Raw genomic sequence first — 19,829 nt, forward strand, 5'->3', positions numbered from 1 at the left:
AACAAAATTAGACTACGCACTTAGTGCAAAAGCAAATAGTTAACGTCTAGCACTAACACACCTGTTTGTACATTAAGCATAACTTCGCATATTGCCAACAGCCCTGTTGTAGATGTAGTGATGTAGACATATTGTCCTACTAGAGTTCCACTGCAATCAAACATTACGACTTCCACCCCAGTGCCATTAGTAAGGCTATCACCACATTGAGCTTCCTCATTCATTAGACTAGTTTCATTGCTCACATATACTGTAAGACCATCTAAAAGAGCTCGAGTAGTAGCAGCAACAACCCTCACATTGGAAATGTTTCTCAAATTTTTAAAATCCAAACGCCACCATGGTTTAGTTTGTGACTTTGACAGAAAGCAAGTACTATCATGTCTTTCACTGCTTCCTTCGATTGCCCACTGAGGAGAGTAGTACCTTGTGGAAGTAGATGCAGTTGCTGTAACTGTTGGATAAATATCAAGAAGCTGACCTGTAAACCACAAAATAAGAATACAACTTGATAAGATCTAGACAAACTAAAATAGAAACATGTTGCAAAAAGCAGTTTCCTACCCTCTCGATTTCTACTGAAGTTAAGAATTTCCAACTGACCAATAAACAAGTACAGTAGAACGCCACTTACATAAACGTGACAGTTGTATCTGGCAGCCCATGCCTGCCATGTGGGAATCGCTTGGCCATGAAATCAGTCTTGTAAAATCAAAAGCACAAAATCAAACCAATGTACAAACAAGGCTGATAATTGAGGCAACTTTCCCAGTCTTCCTTCCCTAGGCTTGAGGTTTCAGCTGCTTTCCCCTATATGGCAAGAAATACCGCAGCACCTGTTTAGTATGTTCTTGCATCTTGTTGATGCCTAGAGTGCTATTAGACCGTGTTTACACCACAAATGTACTTCAGTGACATAACTGTTTGCAAGGTCATGTCAATACAGCTAAAGAGCTTTAGTCTACATCACGTGCCTCTCGTGCTTATCCTGGACAATCCAAAACATCCTGGTACTTTCCATGTCTCCTGAGGCTCAGCACAAATGGCACAGGCATGATGGATTGCTCGCCAGTAGTTCTGGAACAGCCTTCCCACCTCCTCTGATTAAGTGACTCCACATAACAAAAACGAGTGCTAACACTAACTAGTAGGGGTCCATACTTGCTCACCAGCACATGTGTTGCACATGCCGGTTCATATGCATGACTACAGTCGTACTAAAAGAGTTCTATAGTAGGTCACCACCAACTCTAGAGGCTACCAATCGTTACTGACGATGTAAACAACAACTCCTTAATTAACACTTTCTAAAGACAAATGAAAGACGATTACCCCCCTGTGTAAACGCGACCTTGCACTCAGTAGGGAAGTGGCTGTACCTACAGCTAGAACTAATAAATGAGTCCTATTACCTGCCACAGCAAAAGCAAACGTCAACGAAACACTGCTCACTGGACCACTAACTGCACGATATAAGCAGTCTTTCAGAGCAGTCCACATGCAGATGCATCTTGATCAACATCCTACAGTTTAGACAGCGTTTCCTAATGTTGAATATTTTCTCTTTCCTCAATTTGAACAATGTTAGCATTGGTGATCACCCACCTACTCTCCTTTCCAATCCAAACATAATCTAAAACCTTACAGTCACACATTGATCAAATGCATGCAGATTTATGTGAACTAAATTGTAGTACTACTGGTAAACCGCTATCAAAAAATTATTTCTTTGACTTTAATATTCTGCCAGAGTTGTTTGCATAGCAGCTGACAGACAAGACAGTGACATTGTCACCTATGCATGCATAAGCCATCTAGTACCATTTCAAAGAAGCTCTTCGACTTTTATAGTATTTTGCATTAAATTATCTGAATTGGGTGTTCAGTTATCTGATTCAGACATTGAATTATTCAATCGCATGAATAACTAAATAACTTACATAGTCTGCAGTTGGGTAGCTGCTGAAATATCATCAGTCATCTATCTCTACTCAAAATTTGTAATATCAACATGATTTACTTTTTTGTTATCACCATGATTTACTTTTTGCTATCATGATTTCCTTTTTTCTGTTATGAAAAGAAATGTGGTTTTGAATTTGATGGTTCTGTGCCTTCTCGAATCTTGTTATAAAAGTTCAACAGCTAAGTATGTTAGAACAATGTATTGTCAGAAGAGTTTCTTGTCATGAACAGTGTTCGGCAAGGTGGTGTCCTGTCGCCATTATTGTTTTAGTATAAATAAATAAACCTTCTAAACCACCTTACTAAAATCTGGTAATGGTTGTCGGATTGACAACTGCAGCATAGTTGCAGAAAGTTATGCGGATGACATTCGTCTACTTTCTAGTTCTGTTAGGGGGGAGGGGAGGATGTTACAAGCCTTGCTATTGAAATGTTCATCTTTTGCAGCTAAACGCTGTTTCGTGTTCAATGGCAGTAAAACAAAAAGCATTCACTTCGTAACTCGTAATGTGAAGAGGATGACTTCTTTGAGTCTTCCAAATAAATCTGAGGTTCGACAACTGGACTGCTGTAATCATCTTGGTGACACAGTTTGTGCTGACCTGAGTAGTTCTGCGTCAAGAGAATTTGCAACAAACGATTCTCTTCATCATATAATTCATTCTTTAATGTATTTAAAGGTGCTTCTCCTATGGTACTCTGTCAGTTTCTTACTTCAAACTTATTCTGCAATGTCAACTTTGAGATTGTAATGATTCAAAACTTCACCGATTAAGAGTTGCTTGGAATGACTCAGTCAGAAAGATTTGTATTGTGGGTAGGAGAGGCCACATTGACATCAATATGCAGCAACTGTCTTACTACTCTTGCTGATGTGTTGCGGAGGAGAAAATTAAAATATTGATGTTGTCTTCTTCATACAAGCAACGTCATCAAGCACTCTTGACCTGTTACAATTCTCTTGTAGATCTTAGTATTTCTCGTCTTGTGACTAATTTGACTTGTTGCCGGGCACATGACATTTTATGTCACATGGAGAAATCACTACAACTATTTAATTCGAACAGATTGTTTTATGGAACTGTGTATAACAAGGGTGAAGCAGCTGACATGGCATACTGCTAGCTTTGTGCTCCTACTCACTTTTGCTCTATCAAGCTTAGTACAATCACAAAGTTAATATAGATTATCTTAATTTGGTTTTTCTTTCTTTCTTGTTATGTACTTGGTTAGATTTGCTCCAGTGTCAATACTGTGTGCAACATAGATCTTAATAGTAAAAAGTAATATCGGTCTTAAAAGCACATGAATGTTGTGGCAGCATACGTCTTGATCATCACTTAGCAAACGTTCCTCGGTTACAATGAGTCACCTTTATGCAAGTCTACATATATCGAGTGCACTGACAGGCTATAAGATAACATAATGCAGTGGTCATCCATTGTTCAGCTGCATATTTATAGGTACCATACTAAGTAGGTACACAAAATAATGCTAAGCTACATGTATTCCAACCTAATGGCCATAGAAGCCTTCAACATTAGAACATGGTAAAAATTTAGGCAACATGCAGGCGATATCATTTGAGTGGCTCCATCCGCAAGATCTGTGAGTAGTCACTGTCTAGTTGCTGCCAGAGTCTGACCCTCAGTAGGCACGACAGGGCAATGTTGACTGAAGCTACGTTTGAGAAATGCTTGAAAACAGTATTGAGATAACAGCTGTATGGCAAAAGTCGGATGAGCTGCTTGTTGTCAGCTGTCTCTCAATAGCCACTCACTGCTTCATACCTCAATGACAAGGTGCATTTTATGAAACACAATGTACGTTTTCAAATTCTGTGGGCCTGAATGTGGTACTAGCAGTTGCCAAAAATCACAGGCAAGCAGCAACGAAATAAACTCATCGAAGCTGTCTTGCTTGGGTCCTCCTACATTTGTCTACTCTGCACGATACATACAGACAGTGTTATACGGGGATGGCTCTCTATGCCTCTCAGTATGGCTTCTTAATTAAAATTTAGCCCCCTTGCTTCGCTACTCAATTTAGTGGTGTACTGGAGCGTGCTGCATATTCTAGAAGCAATGTCCCACTTGGTACAATACCACTATTTGGCAATACAAGGCCTCTCTGGTGGGTGTTAATCAAAAGAACCTGAATTTCATTACTTGAATTTCCACCTCATTCTTTTGAATCCTTTTTAGCTGAAGTATAAGCAAGCATCATAAAAGACGTTCTAAGAGACATGTGTGCACTTTAGACTTTTAAGTGTCTCACTAAATGACTGCACAAACTAACCTTGGTACTCCTATGACTGAAACTCGAATAATTAAATCCCTAAATCAGATAATTGAATGTTCAGAAAAATGATCACCTCAATTGGATATTCCAATCTTGAAATTAGATAATTGATTGGATAATAAAATGCAAAACAACATTATAGTAGTATCACGTCAGCATTAAGACTTCAATACAAACAATACAGCAACCCACCCAGACAGAAATGATGGCTGTTCCAATTGAAAAAACCTTCAACAAATGGAGACGCCCCCTCACATTTATTTCAACTAATCTATTTTGATGCTTAGACTTTCATTATTTGCACAGGGATGCAATCACCATGATCGTTGGGCAAAAACTGGCACCAAGCAGCAAAACTCTGGCACCCCAAAAAAAGATGGAGGCGTGAACTTGTCCATAAGGTTTCGCCACATTGTGGCAGACTTGTGCCATTGATATAATCTGTCTCACGTTACCAACCAGCGAGCAGCGTATTAGACAGAAGTCTGGGGCTTCGAGGCCATCTACATCAAGGTCAGAATATCAGAGCAGCTCAGTCTCCACCTGCTCGCTTACACAGTGACAACGATCATCATCAGATCAGATGAAGTGATTTCCTTTCAGAGATTACAATACAGTAATGTAGAAGACAAATCACTGCACTACATAATTATTAGCAGGAGTCTTCTGTTTGTCTGACTCTCTGTCTGCAAGTGTTTGTGAACTCTTCCTACACAGCTACTCTAATCTCGATCCACTTCTGGCCATACGCGCATTCTTTCATTCCAACCATCGTCATGAGAGGGGTCGACTCGACATTCCGAGGGTCCCTTTCTCAAAACCGACCACACACAAAGTAATTTCTTGCAGGGTAAAAAACAGGTTCATTGTTTTGCTAAATTAATAATGTACATCGATATTAATAACTGGCACCAACTGAATGCTGTGGTGTCAAAAATTTTGAAATACAGGCTGCATCCCTGTTACAATATAACTACCATTTCAAAACTTTAAATCAGTAAATATTTATCTGTTTGTGCATCATGTACTCCATCAGTGAGACGTGAAAATACAAGTGCATGACTATCACAGCATCATTCAGGAAATGTATGGAATTTTGAGTCAGCTGTGACAACTCAGCGGAGTCAACAGCAACATCTGTCCAGCTCAATAAACTGCAATTTATATTCTGTACATTATCAAATGACAAACAACAACATTTCAAGTACACCTTTGTTTAATTAAAAAGCCATGAAGCCCACTGATCCCATTAAAAGTGTCAGAGAGAGAGAGAGTAAACTACCCTGTTTGATTAAACGCCGCCCTCATTTTCTTTAATTAATGCCAGGATAGCGAGAAACCTCTTTAGTAAATACTGGGCGTATTCACACTGGTAAGTACATTTAGAGAAGTCTAAGGGTGAATAGACTACGAGTAACCTAAAGGGCAATGGTAAGAGTGATTTTGTTCACACGTAACATCCGGGTATCGCTCTCATTGTGGTTACGTCCGTCTCATTCACGGGTTTGTGACGTCGTTTTGGGAATCACTGGGGAACAAACTAGACTTAGATCTACTCAAGAAGACCCAAATCCTGTCGCGCGTGGTCATTCCGGAAGAACTAAAGTGACGTTGGTTTGCAATATATGATGAATCATTTGTTGAACATCCTCCAGTTTGGGATAACATGGGACAATCATCTTCTGTGTCCAAAAGCAAAGAGAAGACTAAGTGTGTACGACAGGAATATTAACCTGGCAAAGCTGAACTATTGATATCAGTGTGGAAGGAGAAGTGTCTGAATGTAAGTGCAAGCTAAGGTACCGCCACAGCACACTTAGATCGCACTTGGGACAAAGTGCATATAATGTCAATGTAAGCGGTTGCGCTTAGTTATAAAAGTGCAACCTAAGGGCGAAGTTAGTGCAGTTAGGCAGCAGTGTGAACACGCCCACTGCCCTTGAACAGATATCTCATGTCATCTAGCAAACATGCAAGAGTATTAAACTGTCCACATAGGCTTAGCTTTGAACTGGATCATTTGATCATTTCGTCGTCTAAATTCTGGGTGTCCAGCTACAAATTTTCTGTTGTCAAATAATAAGCTAATATTGGTGACAGAGTCACCATTGGTGCCAACATAGCCCGGATGTTTAGACTCTTCGCTCTATTCCGGAATAGGAGAACACGACTTTGTTGTGTTCAAATTAGAATCAGACAGAATAGGTTGGAATGGCTTCAACTGCATATTCCAGAATAGTGAGAATGGAATAGCTGAACACACCCACTGTCCAATCCTAAAAGGAAGCTTTCCAATTTCAAGCCAAATTCTTAGCCACTCGTCGCCATATGATATTATGCTTGTGCTTGTCGCCAAATTTGGCAACATGGCGACAGTTGGATGCACATGTAAAATGTGCAATAGCCTTTGTACATACACATAACTATTGTATTTAATTGAAGTACATTTTTGAGGAAAGATGACTCAGTTCAATCTAACTGTCTCAGTATGATGCCTCAGATGCCTACTAATAAAAAATAAATAAACCACAACCTCGTTTAGAGGCCCCACCTAGGAGAAATAACAAAATCTACACAGCGACAGCTAGACTACAACTATTCAAAGTAAAGCGATGTATCTACCACATAACTGCTTTTGTAGCCACGCTTAGTTTTTGAGGACTGCAAAGAAGGTGCTTATTGGAGTGTAGCCCTAATTTGAGACACCCAACAGCTCTGATCAGTATGACTTGTAGTACATGATCTCTAGGCTTCACCAGTATGGAAGGAAAGGAACATCAGTGACAAATCTATGAAACATAGGCATAGGAAGCAAGAAGGCAATGGGGGCATGTGCCACATCAATTTTTCTAGCTTTCAAGTGAACTGCTAATATATAAGGATGACAGATGTAGAAACTGATAACATTGACGTGACATACTGCACTAACACTATAGTGTTAATGTTGGTTTCTTGCTTTTTGCTGTGTTGCCATATGGTAACTATTAATGCGTTTAGCCTTGTTTGCATAGCCTCGGAGCCAGACCGCTTTTGCACGTGAGGGGGCGGGAAGGGCGAGTGAGAGGGCGGGGAGAAAAAAGCGGTCTGGGGACTATGCTATTGTAAGTGAGTTCGGAAGTAGGCGTAACGACTTAACTCGTTATTACGCTAAACGAGTCTCACAGTTATTAGCTATAACAATCTACTTACAATGATTTGAGAACCAGTTGTTGTCTAATAACGCGATTCATCATGTCATCTACCGCAAGCAGTCTGCTTACGCCTAGAAAGTCTGTATCTTCAGACAAGTGCAGAATTTGCGGCAGTAAGTTTACGTCAGGGCGCGATAAACACAGCTTGTTTGGGACCAAGCAGGAACTGCACTTGAAGCTTCAGAAAGCCACCGGTCACGCTATCACGGAAGCAGACGGCCTTCCGCATTTCGTATGTCATTCTTGCCGCGGCAAGCTCTTGACTTTCGCCAGTCGGCTAATTCAACTGGAGGCGACAAAGACTGAAATCGCTGAACTGTATGCGAAGACTTTGTCGCAATTGCGATTCAAGAGGGGAGTAAAAGAATCCGTTTCACGTCACTCTGCCGCCAAGAGAGTAGATCTAACAGCCAGCCCATCTGAAGCATCTCTGAATCCCAATATCCATGAAAGGTACGCTTACACCACACGCATTCACAGGTCCTGTACGCGTGCAATCGTACTTAGTTAGAAATTTTTTCATAACTATAGAAACGTTTCTGGTAAACCTGCTGCCGGTAACGGTCGTTCTCCTGCCATCCGCTCCTTGTTTGCACAGAGTGCGGCTGGAAGGCGCCAAGATGCCGTCCCACGTCTGTTTTCTGAAAAGCAGCGGCGGCGTATACTTCCGAAGGGCATCACTGGCATCCCAGCGCCAGTTAGTTCGTCTCCTCAACGTCCTCGTAAGTTTATCGAAGCATCTTCCTTGTTACTTCGTCGTCATAAGCTAAATTCATTTCTTTCAGGGACAATGACTTCAATGGCGCCTGCTAGACAATGCTTCTTTGTAGAGCCTAATGCTCCGCCCACTTCAGTGCCTCCTACTCAAGCTGAGCTCGTCGTTCCTGAATCTGAATCCAACCGTCTGGCTTCTCTTGGCTGCTCAAGATTTGGAGAGACTGACGATCATGCTCCAGTAGAAACGTTTACGTCAACGAAATCTAGCCTTCAATCCACTGTGAAGGTAATCTCGCAGTCGTTGTAGCGTGTGCGTATGTAGTTGTGTAGTGTGTTGTTCTTCACCAGGTTACGTTGGTGTATCCCTCCAAGGAGAGAGAGGTGACACTAAGTGAAGACCTTCACGGTTTAGGGCGTGCTCTGGCACTAAGGAAGCCGGATAAAATTGCAAGAGCTGCCATCAAACACTCGCAAGTTTTTTCTTGTTTATTGCAAAATATGTGTAAGATTGTAAACAGGGAGTGTGAGGCTATCTGTCGACCTTCCTCCAGAAGCTTGTTTCGAGACTCCTCGTATGAGGCGATGTTGTCCTTCACTATCAGCAGAACAGCTCAGGATCCACAGACACATACACCTACTCTCTGGAAACTGCTAAGGGCAGCCATCAGCCATGATTCCAGCATGATGGAAAGAAGTAGCAGACATATTGCACATGCAGTGATGGCTTCATCATGTCTTTTGAAAGCTCGAAACAGATACATGTCGTCTGTGCAATCTGTTGTCAGTGTTGTCCTGTTCAACTCAGGAGCCAAGAAAAGAGCTTACAACAGACTGAATCATTTGGGAATCTCCATGTCACACAAGAGGACTTTAAGAAAGATTAGAGCAATGGCCAAGAACTATAACTCTGTCATGCTGTCTTGGAAGGCGAGCATAGAGAGCCATGTTGCAATACAGTCCTCCATTCCAGAGGTTCGATCTGTTGCAGGTTCTTTACCTGTTGCTACCTGTGTCTTGCCTGCTTTTGACAAGACAAATTCTGACTTGAATAGTTCTGAGAATTCTCTGTCTTCTTCGTCATCTTCACATAGCGTGGAAACAGAGGAGGGCAATGATGAGATGCAAGACCTGTCACAGAAAAGCTTTCAAGTCACAGGAGACAATCTAGACATTTCAATTAAGACAAAGTACATGTCCATTGATCGACGAAACAAGTCATTGCACTGGTTTAATGTTATTGCTAGCAATGAACGTGTCATCAATGCTGACCTGGCAACATCAAGACCTAGGTGTTCAATTTTGTCTGTCCCGGACACTGCTTTCCTGCCATCAGTGCAAGAGAATGAGAAGCTTCATGAGGAATTCGCAATTTTGGTGGAGAGGATCTTGGTCAAATATTTGCCTGCTTTTGCTCTCTTTGAAAACTACGTGTGTAAGCACATCATGCACAAGTTTTCCAAGGAAGCAAGCCAACAGTCTGAACAGCATTGTCTGGGTCTCCTTCAGTTTGATGAAAACAAAGACATGCTTCAAATTTTGACACATATCAGCAAAATGTATGTCCCTCATTTTTATAAAGATCAGCGAGAAGAACGTATTCCAGAAGCACCTTTGCATCGAGTACAGTTTGGAGGTGATCAGCTGACTGCTGAAAGAATCAGGAATTGTCAAAAAGCCATCATTAATGGATCAAGCCCATTTGAGAGACTGGAAGGTGTCTTTACCCATGCAGAAGATTTCCATTGCATGATGAATTTTGTGAATCTCATCTTTGCGAAGTTCTATGACTCTCGTAGCATGAAGGATGTGGGAACTATGTATCAACTACGAAACCAACTTGACAGGAGGGATGTCGGGAAGGACACCACTAAACGCTATAGATCTTGCAATGCATTTTTGAATGATGTGCTTGATGGTTATATTGTAGCTTGTGCTGTGGTCCATTTTAACATGCGAGATGTGGAAGACATTGCTGCTCCCCCAGGAATGCCAAAGAGTTCAGAAGCTGCCTGGTTCCACGAGGAAGTGCTAAGGTTGGTTGATCACTATGTGCTGCAGTGGACAGAAGCTAGTCATGATAGAGGTAGATTCCTGGAATCCATTCAGACAGTAGAGCGAGGTAGTGCAGTGGCTGTTGTTGCTGATGGTCATGTTGTTGATTTTGAGAACACAAGCATCCCAGTGAGTGTTCAGTGTAGCACTTCAGATCATCCAGCTTCAGAAGCCTGTTCTGTTGTTCAGTCATCAAATTCAACAACATTTCAACAAGTGCAGGATGATGACTACAGAAGTGGACTTTGGGCACTTTTGAGTAGATTGAGGTCATTGCAGCAACCGCAAGGTATTGAACACCAGGTACATGCTCAGCCAAGAGCTGTAACCCTTCCAGCCAGGGATATGTGGCAGTCACAGCAGCAGCAGCAACAACAACAACAGCAGCAGCAGCAGCAACAACAACAGCAGGAGCAGCAACAACAACAACAGCAACAACAACAACAACTAGAAAGAGTAACATCTTGGTTTTGTAGAGAACCTGGATGCAATGCAGTGTTTAGCTCCATCGATGCACGACAAGCACATGAACTCCAACTACACTTTGTCTCCATCTCTGAATCATCAGATTCAGTTGAGAGAGCTGCAGCAGCAGACGGTAATCAATCCTTTACTCCTGAGGACCATATATTTAATTACTACTCAAATTTTATGAAAATGGCCTTACTGGAAAGGAATTTCCAAGATGCTGTTGGAGAAATGGATGGTGAAAGACTGTATCGCTTATGGAAATTTAAAATGCTTCATTTTAAGGAGGCTGGCAGAACAAAGTATGGCTTAGAAGCATTTTATTTTGTAGCAGATCAGCTTTCACTGCTTAGCCCACACGAGGCCCATCGCCAACTGTGGAACAGAGGCTTTAACCTTCGAGGTGGTGCTGGTAACAACGTTCCGTTAGACTTGATGGTTGAACACAACAATAACACCATCAAAGAATGGATCTTCAACCAGGGTGCTAACGTATCCTTTGAATCTGCACAGCTGGTAAGCCAGGCCTCACAAGGCATAGAAGCTGTGCTGGATAATCTGGATGTTTCACTTGAAGTTGGCAAAGAATCTAGCAAACATGCCAGAGTGGACAAACAGAAGGATGTTTTTAGAATAGCTCAGGAGGTTCTACACCAAAAGATGGGTGTGTATTGTCCTGGACGTTCCTATAAATCATTTATGGGGATGGAGCGTGATGTCTTGCATAAACTGAAGCCATCATCACTGCTCTCTTGGATCAGAACTCAAAAGCGGAAGCTACATATGCAAGAGGTGGTTTACTCTCCATCTGCTTTCTGATAAATGTATAGTAAATATTATTTAAGTATACTTATTATGTTTCGGTTGATGTCAGTCTAGCTCGATCTACTCATTCATTTACTTTTAGGATTAATTTCTAAAGTGAATTGGAGGGCCTTGCAATCACTAGTTGGCATGCAGTGCTATGAGTTTTAAGTTTACATTGTTTCATGGTCTTTCTAATATGATCACTGCTACATTTGATCATGTTGCCTTAGAGTTATATTTGCACATAATGTTTGGTAGTTGCTTCTTGTCTAGAAGGTGTAGTTGAAATACAAATCCATGTAGATGCAGTAGTTGTGATGTAGGGATTGGCAGTTGTATGTAACAAGGGAACAAGTATCAATAAGTTGCTTGGTAGAAGACTATATTGTCAGATTGACAGCAAAGGAATACAAAAGTTCTTTACTAAAATTTTTCCAAGAGTATAATTATTGCACTCACCGACTCCTCAACGCTGCATGCACTCTTGTGGTAGAAGAATTGACTGAACCATGATGACTCATGCTGAAGCAACGTCGTTCCACAAGATGGACACACAAATTTGCGAATATTATATATATTTATATCTACAGGTGATATAGCTGAAACTGGCAGATACTAGAACAAACTGATTAATTCAACAACGGAACATCTATACTACTCATAAGTTAATACATAGTTAATTAAATCAATTATGTCTTTTGATTGACTGTCACTCAACTCTGGTACCAAATTCAAAATGTCCTCCCACTGACTAAAATTAGTCAGGTTGGACAAAATCTCCTGGATGCAATCATCTGAAATGGGTCTAACATGAGTACATGATGAATATTGTGGCTGCTGTACTGATGATGTAAATATCTCTTCTTCCATTTCTTTATACTCAAGAAGGGCTGTCCGAATTAAGGCAATGTGAGGCAGTGAAACGGGTCTATGTGATCTATGATGAACACCATCCCTGACCTCCTGATGATGACTGTTCCAAAAGATATCCTGTATACCAGAACAATCTGATGGTTTTGCACAGCTACACGTTCTTGCACACACATCACAACACTGGTGTTGAGTTTCTGGTTGCACAGGGGGTGCACCAAAGGGTAACAACAGCAATTTCCGACGGCATGTGTCGGAATCAAACAAATATTGTCGCATTTCAAAATCAATGTGCTGCAGCTGCTGACCATGATAATACAAAACGGCTCTGCTTTGTCCACCATCTCTACCACACCGACCTATCTCCTGCATATAGCTTTCCAGAGTATTGGCTGGTCCCCAGTGAACAACTGTATGCAATCCTTTCACATCAATTCCTAAGCCTAGGGCATTTGTGGCAAATAGCACTCTGCACTTGCCATCAACAGCTCTCAGAGATGTCAATATTGCCTCCTTGTTAGCTTCAGGGGTGCTGGAGTGATACATTTCCACAAGCCGATTCTCAACCAAAGTTTCACCCTCTGGAGAGAAAGCCCTCTTACCAAGAGTGTGGTTGAAGTGCAAATACAATGACGCACAGGCATTCTGAGTTCTGCAGTACACCAGTACTCTGGGGCAGGCCACTCCTAACGTCTGAATCATTCTTAGAAGCCAGTCGAAAGTTGTCTCAAAGTCGGGAGCTACTCTTTTGACTGAGAGATGGATGTTTGGCCTATCAGGACTCTTCACAATTTCGACAGCATTGCGGAGTCCTAATGCTAATGTGAGAGCTTTCCTTGTGGATGCAGAGGCAGTTGCAGTTAGCGCCAAGCACGGGACATCCAACAACGACCTCAGCTCGCCAACCAGGCCACACCATACGCGAAATGGTTCCTCTTCCTCACTAACGTCCTGACATGCAGTGCCCCTACAATAAATGAATTTCACATCACCAATTGCGACTACAAAACGCAAAGAAAGACAGGATTTTGCCTTACCACTGAACTACTGTGTGAGCTTCGTCCACTACCACGGCCACGAACCGCTCTCTCAACTCATTTGCTTGTAAGGCGCATCGCCACTCGCGTGAGCCGACAAGCACTTCGGGGCTTCCATAGACATAGGGGAATTTCCCTACCTTGATAGCAGCGTCTGACGAATCCGACTCACCAACAAAGGCAGCTGCAAACCCTTTGCGCTTTAGAATAGCGACCTGATCTCTCATCAGCGACTTCAATGGAGTCACCACAAGCACCACAGGATCCGCGGGATATTGCTGGAAGCCATTGGCTGCTAGTCGGGCACAAATGTGCGGGAGAAGATGAAAAATTAGCGACTTTCCAAAGCCCGTAGGAAAGCACGCGAAGACGTCCCGTCTACCGACAAGGAGGCGAAGAGATAGCATCTGCAGTGGCTTCAAATTCTGCACGCCGAAATCGAACAGCGTCAAAACGCTGGACACGGCAGTTGCAATGGCTTCATCGTCAGGCATTGCTCGGAAGTCATCCATCATAACTACCAGACAACAAAGACGGCCAGGCCACTCGTACGCTCACACACTAACACCTTAGCAAGCTGTAATTGCAATCACTTACCTCACCTGCATACGCAATAGCGTCGTCCTGCTGCGTTGCTATTAGCATTCTCATCACCGATTGGCCGCCTTCCTGAAGGCGTGGGTTTTGATTGGCGCGGTTGCAATTGAGCGAACAAGAGCCCTCCTCTTCCGAACTAGGTTTGATCGGCGAAGGTCCCCAGACCGCTTTTTTCTCCCCGCCCTCTCACTCGCCCTTCCCGCCCCCTCACGTGCTAAAGCGGTCTGGCTCCGAGGCTATGTTTGCACAGCCACGCCCCCTTAGTCATATGTTTTGCCCCTCAACCAAATCTAGGTTCGCACGCCTCTGTGAAAAACGTGATTGCTAGTTTTAGACCGTGGGCCAATTGCGAAAAAGGCTTCAGAAAATGCCGCCGTGCACCCCTTGGCAAACCAATTTTTGGCATTTGTAACTTGCCGTATGACTTTAGATGTTTGAAAATATCTATGTTTGGCGAGACAGATCGCGTCCGATCACCTAGAAAAATACCGTTTTGTAAATTAGCCGTGCAACAATGATCTGGGACCACGAGGCCTAACGTGCGTTACACTATACGAGGCAAATCGCTCGCGTTTTGCCGGTTTCTGCTACAGTACCTGTAGGTTACTGTGAAGCATCGGACACGTTACCTCTTGCAATTACGTGATAAATACCGCTGTAGAAACTCTAATTTGTTCCAAGACGTGACGTCAACAGGATGTGAGGAGGCGTACTTTGACCTTTGTACCTGTAGTACTGCACAGATGTACACAAATATGGTACAGTGTAGTGAAGTTTGCGTAGTTTCAGTAAACCTTACCGATTACATGATGCAATTGAAACTTCTTAATTAACTTCTATGACGCTGCAACCAGGAGAACAGCTAAATGCAGATACAGAGTGCAAGCTAGCCTAGACTACACTGCACTGGCGTACTAGAACTCTAGTAAAACCGTTTAGTTTGTGTAGTGTCAGTGAACCGTACTGATTAGACAATGCACTTGAAACTACAGCATCTATATATATATATATATATATATATATATATATATATATATATACAAAGACACTCTACGAGAACAAACCAGATCAGACCGCGATCGCGAGCTAGCTAACTAGTGCTTACTCTGAAGACGTGATTTTTTAAATTTGCTTCTCGTCCAATGGAAACGGAAACAGACCGAGAAGACAACGACCCAGAGTATGTACGATCTCCAAGGAAGCGTAGGAAACAGAGGCGTCTATCTAGAAATGTTGATACTTGTGTTGTTGAAACTCCAGCAGCATCTGCAAATTGCGGTAATAATCCTCAGGTGGACAGATCGCAAAAAAGAATAAGCAAACGTCTTGATGTTCAATTTCAAACGGATCCCAGTCTGTGCATTATCTGCGAGAAAGAAAAACGAGGTCGAGCAAAGAGAGACAGCAAAGACAGACGTCGTACTGAAAAGCTGACAACTTGCACAAGTCTTCACGGTACACTACGCAATGCTGCAACTTTACGAGATGACCAGCGACTGCTGGTATACTTTGTATACAAGGTGGCGATGATGTAGCCGCAGAAGTGAAATACCATAGGAGTTGCTACCAACGATACACAAATAGGAAAGATCTAGAAAAACTAATATACACCGAAGAAGAGCAATCTAGTCCATATGAGACTGCCTTCAAGAATTTGTTGCAAGAGATTCAAGGTCCACTACGTAGAGGTGAACGGCTTGTCACTATGCCTGCTATGTGTAACCGATTTAGTCGGTTAATGGTGGAGCAGAGATTAAGCAATCCACAATATCGTACAGAAAAATTGAAACGCCGCTTGCGAACACACTTTGGTGAAGAAGTTGTTTTCTATCAACGGAAGAGCTGGGAAAACCATGCGTTTTGTACAGTGCTCACTTGCCTCTGATTCGCGTATCTGAACTGCTTCAAGAACTTCTAGATGAGGCTACTGGCACTGATACTGATGATTCAAGTGAATACCCTGGAGATGACATAAATCATGGCGAGCCTGAACAAGTTGAGCAATGGTGTACTGCTGCCGAAATGGACACTATTATAGATGCAGACCAATCATTTGCCAGTAAAGCAAATACTGAAGGTACTGTCGCTTTGTTTCACGCTGCAGCAATGATTCGCACTGATCTTAAAGCCATTACGGACCCTATGCCTTGGCCACCAACGCCAGTTGACGTGTGCTCTGATGTCATTGTTCCAGCATCGTTATACAACTTACTGTCTTGGATCATCACTGGAGATGAAGATATTCCTCCCAAAGGAGAAAAAGTTACAGTGAAGAGTGCTGATGATCATCGACGAATATTATCAATAGCTCAAGACATTTTGTACTGTACGAGACGGGGTCGTGTTAAGTCTTCAAAGCACGTTGCATTACCGAAGGCAATATATCATCTCACTCGCAGCACACAATTGGTATCACTGTTGAATGGGTTTGGTCATGCAGTTTCAGCAAGTCAGCTCTTGGAAATCGATACTGCATTGGCTCAACATGAATTAGACAAAAGTGGAGAGGTGGTCTTGCCAGCTATTGACAAGAATGTGAGTGCTGTGTTTTGCTTTGATAATTTTGATCTTTGTGAGGAGACTCGTACAGGTGCTAACACCACCCATTGCACTAATGGCATCGTAATTCAACGCTTGCTAACAGCACCTTCACAGTCAGTTTTTCAAGTTGGTGATTATGAACGGCAAACACGCGGCCACAAGCGATCTGTCACTGCGCCCGTAGCCAGTGAAACGCAACCTTACTTTGCAAGTTCACGCTTTGGTCCACCTCGATTGACAGCCGATATGACTTTATTGCAACATGCAGAAATTGCAGATTGTGTTAAAACAGCGTCTGCTCTAGATTTTATGTGGTTGGCACTGCGGTTGCCATCTGATGTATCGCCTCTCTTTGGTACGGGTGAATGCTTGCGCGTTCCAAGTTGGACTCCATTCAACAGTATTTACCATCGAGAACATCCTTGTCAGCGAAGTGTTATTGGGCACTGTCCAGTTATCAACGCCCCACCCACAGACATTGCAACAGTCCACAATGTACTACAATATGCTGCTGCTATGGCAAAAAAGTTACCACAGCTAGACGTTGTTGTTGTTTCGATCGAGATATTTATGCCAAGGCTCAGGAAAGTTTATGGAAAAGAGTGCCCACGCTGTCCAACGTTGTTGCTCGTATGGGAGGATTCCACACATCAATGACATTTTTAACTATTCGTGGCAAGCGTTTTGGAGATGCTGGGCTTAGGGATATTTTATTCGAAACAAGAATTGTAAGTGCGGGATCAGTAGACGGCGTCCTTAATGGCAAGCACTATAACCGGGCTATTCGGGCACACAAGACAGTTGCCGAAGCGTTGTTTCGTGTTCAATGGTTAACAGTTTGAGGAACATATAATGAACACTCAACTTGATCTGCAAGTTTTCAAGGAGCTAATGAATGAGGTTCGTACGCAATTATCACCGACATCAATTGCTTCCGTTCTTTCTAATGACAAATTTAAGGCAATCGAGTCGTGTTACCGTCAATTTTGTTCCGTAAGTGTATCCCCAACAGCTTCACTCTGGATGTCATACATAGACATGGTATTCCTACTGCTAAGATTTGTTCGTGCAACACGTGAAGCTCAATGGGATTTGCATCTGCAGTGTATTCGTGAAATCTTGCCGTGGACTTTTGCATATGATCGTGTCAACTATGCTCGTTATTTGTCAGTTTACTATTATGAGATGAGCTGTTTGCCAGGAACTCATCCAGATGCATATAACCAGATGCAACGTGGTGAGTTTGCAGTACAAAGGTCGGACCGTTCCTTTTCACAAGTTGCCGTTGATCATGCTATAGAGCAGAGCATAAACCGAGACATGAAGAATAGTGGAGGTGTTATCGGCATTAGTCAGCAAACTGGAGCTGTGCATCGGTGGATTCTAAGTGCCCACTATCGATCAGCGTTTACACGCCAGTGTAGACAACTAGCTGCTTGTTCTTCCAAAGAAAATGATGACGCACTTGACGCAAATTTGGCAAGTCAACAACTGTCAGCAGAATCACGTAAAGACGAAAACGATGTTAAGACTGTCAATGCGTTTCTTGACTGCTTAGGAGCTAATCTGTTTGCTGATAAATCAGATGATTTCGTCGGTCTTTGCTCTGGAGTAACCGCTCCCTGTGAAGTAAAAGATGATCTCTTATTGGCTTGCAGCAAGGGCGAGGCAAAAATGACCTAGTTCTTTCAACAACGTTTGCTTAGCGATGACGTAGAACGTTTAGCGTCTTAGAGACACTAAAGTTGAAAACGTTTACGACTGTGCTGCATCCACCAAAAGCAAAAAGCATTCGTTCAGTGGTACCTCGGTTCGACAGATCATTGTTTTCACGACTGATAGTTGTAAGCCAGACAAGATCATTAAAGCTTGAAGAGGTGTTCTGCTTTGAACTTAGCGCTCTTTCATGGTCACTAGCTACTGTAGATGGAGGGCTTCAAAAGACAGCCAAGTCCAAGATGATACCTTTACTGGAAAAATACGTCACTCCTGTACAATTTCCATTAAATGATACAGTGATATTTGACGAAATGGCTCTTCTACAAGCTTCCACTCCTTCCGGAACAACTTACGCTCATCTTGCTCTTCAGCTCTTTACTTGCATTACCCAAGGTACTCATACTGGAAATCGGATTGACTTCGTGATTGATCGTTATCCGAATTTATCAATCAAAAATTGGGAGAGAAATCGCCGCACATCATTTGTCACGCCTGCTGTGATCCAAATACAGCATCGTCACCAGAAGCTTCCTCGCGACTGGATAAGGTTCTTGGCAGCTACAGCAAATAAAATTGCTCTTGTTGATTTTCTGTTTAAGGAATGGCAGCTCCCAGAATACGCGCATCTCCTTAATGGCAAGTGTGTATTTGTGTGTCACGGCAGCAATTGCTCAACGTTTAGTACAAACGATGCCGTGACGGTCACTGAACAATTGATTCCAGCACTTTCGTGCAGTGCAGAAGAAGCGGACATCCGAATGTTTTTGCACGCCAACCATGCAGCAAACACGAGAGCATCTCGCATTGCCATCCGTTCACCAGAGAGCGACGTTTTAGTGATAGGCTGATCTGTCGCACATCAGATCCCGGCAGAGATGATATGGCAGACAGGTACAAAAAATCGAAGGCGCTGCATCAGCATGACAGCTATTGCTTGTTCACTAGGAGAAGATGTGTGTAAAGCACTTCCGGGATTGCATGCCTTTACTGGATGCGACAGCACTAGTGCTTTCTTCGGCCAGGGAAAAAGCACAGTTTTTGAACTTGTCAAAAATGGAACTTGGAACGCTATGCAAGAACTGGGATGTCAACCGACAGTTTCTCGAACTGCTCCGACTCTGTGAGGAATTTACATCTAAGATGTACAGTAAGAAGAATTTTGCAAATGGTGTAAGCAATCTCCGGTATAAGCTTTGGGTGCAGAATCCTTCCAATGACTCAATGCTGCTACCTCCCACAATTGATGCCCTCAGTCATCATGTAAATAGAACAAACTATCAAGCACTTTTGTGGCGAACCGCTATGATTGCAGGCTATCAAGCACCTACACCAAATGGCTGTGGCTGGGAAGTCAATAATTCCTTGCTCAACATCATATGAATGACAAATCCACCAGCTCCTGCAGCATTGTTACAGCTTAATCGTTGCAGTTGTGCCAAGGGTTGCGAGACCAGACGTTGCTCCTGCGTAAAGAGCTCTTTTCCTTGCACTGCAGCGTGTACATGCGTGGACTGTAAGAATGACAAACCTATCAATAAATCTAGAGGAAATGACGGCGACGGTG

General features: G+C 42.8%; 3 protein-coding genes across 4 annotated transcripts; 1 reads left to right on the forward strand and 2 right to left on the reverse strand.

Moving 5' to 3' along the window:
- Positions 1-20: 20 nt before the first annotated feature.
- On the reverse strand, positions 21-1,500 carry LOC134186020 (fucolectin-like). Its single transcript, XM_062653926.1, has 2 exons — positions 1,413-1,500; positions 21-481 (listed from the first exon to the last, which is right to left on the reverse strand). The coding sequence occupies exons 1-2, from the start codon at positions 1,498-1,500 to the stop codon at positions 21-23; spliced, it is 549 nt and encodes a 182-aa protein (XP_062509910.1).
- Positions 1,501-8,672: 7,172 nt separating this feature from the next.
- LOC134186021 (uncharacterized) lies at positions 8,673-11,513 on the forward strand. The gene is made up of 2 exons (XM_062653927.1): positions 8,673-10,515; positions 10,723-11,513. Exons 1-2 carry the CDS (start codon positions 8,673-8,675, stop codon positions 11,511-11,513), a joined length of 2,634 nt encoding a protein of 877 aa, XP_062509911.1.
- Positions 11,514-11,987: 474 nt separating this feature from the next.
- On the reverse strand, positions 11,988-14,216 carry LOC134185791 (probable ATP-dependent DNA helicase RecS). 2 transcript variants are annotated; one of them, XM_062653669.1, is made up of 3 exons: positions 14,006-14,216; positions 13,409-13,925; positions 11,988-13,338 (listed from the first exon to the last, which is right to left on the reverse strand). In XM_062653669.1, exons 2-3 carry the CDS (start codon positions 13,921-13,923, stop codon positions 12,156-12,158), a joined length of 1,698 nt encoding a protein of 565 aa, XP_062509653.1. In that variant the 5' UTR covers positions 13,924-13,925; positions 14,006-14,216; the 3' UTR covers positions 11,988-12,155. The 2 variants fall into 2 exon arrangements, with proteins under 2 accessions (XP_062509653.1, XP_062509654.1); XM_062653670.1 differs by lacking the exon at positions 14,006-14,216 and having other exon boundaries at positions 13,409-13,990.
- Between the last annotated feature and the right edge of the window lie 5,613 nt (positions 14,217-19,829).

Source organism: Corticium candelabrum, chromosome 10 (assembly GCF_963422355.1).
Source record: "Corticium candelabrum chromosome 10, ooCorCand1.1, whole genome shotgun sequence".
NCBI classification, from domain to species: Eukaryota; Metazoa; Porifera; class Homoscleromorpha; order Homosclerophorida; family Plakinidae; genus Corticium; species Corticium candelabrum.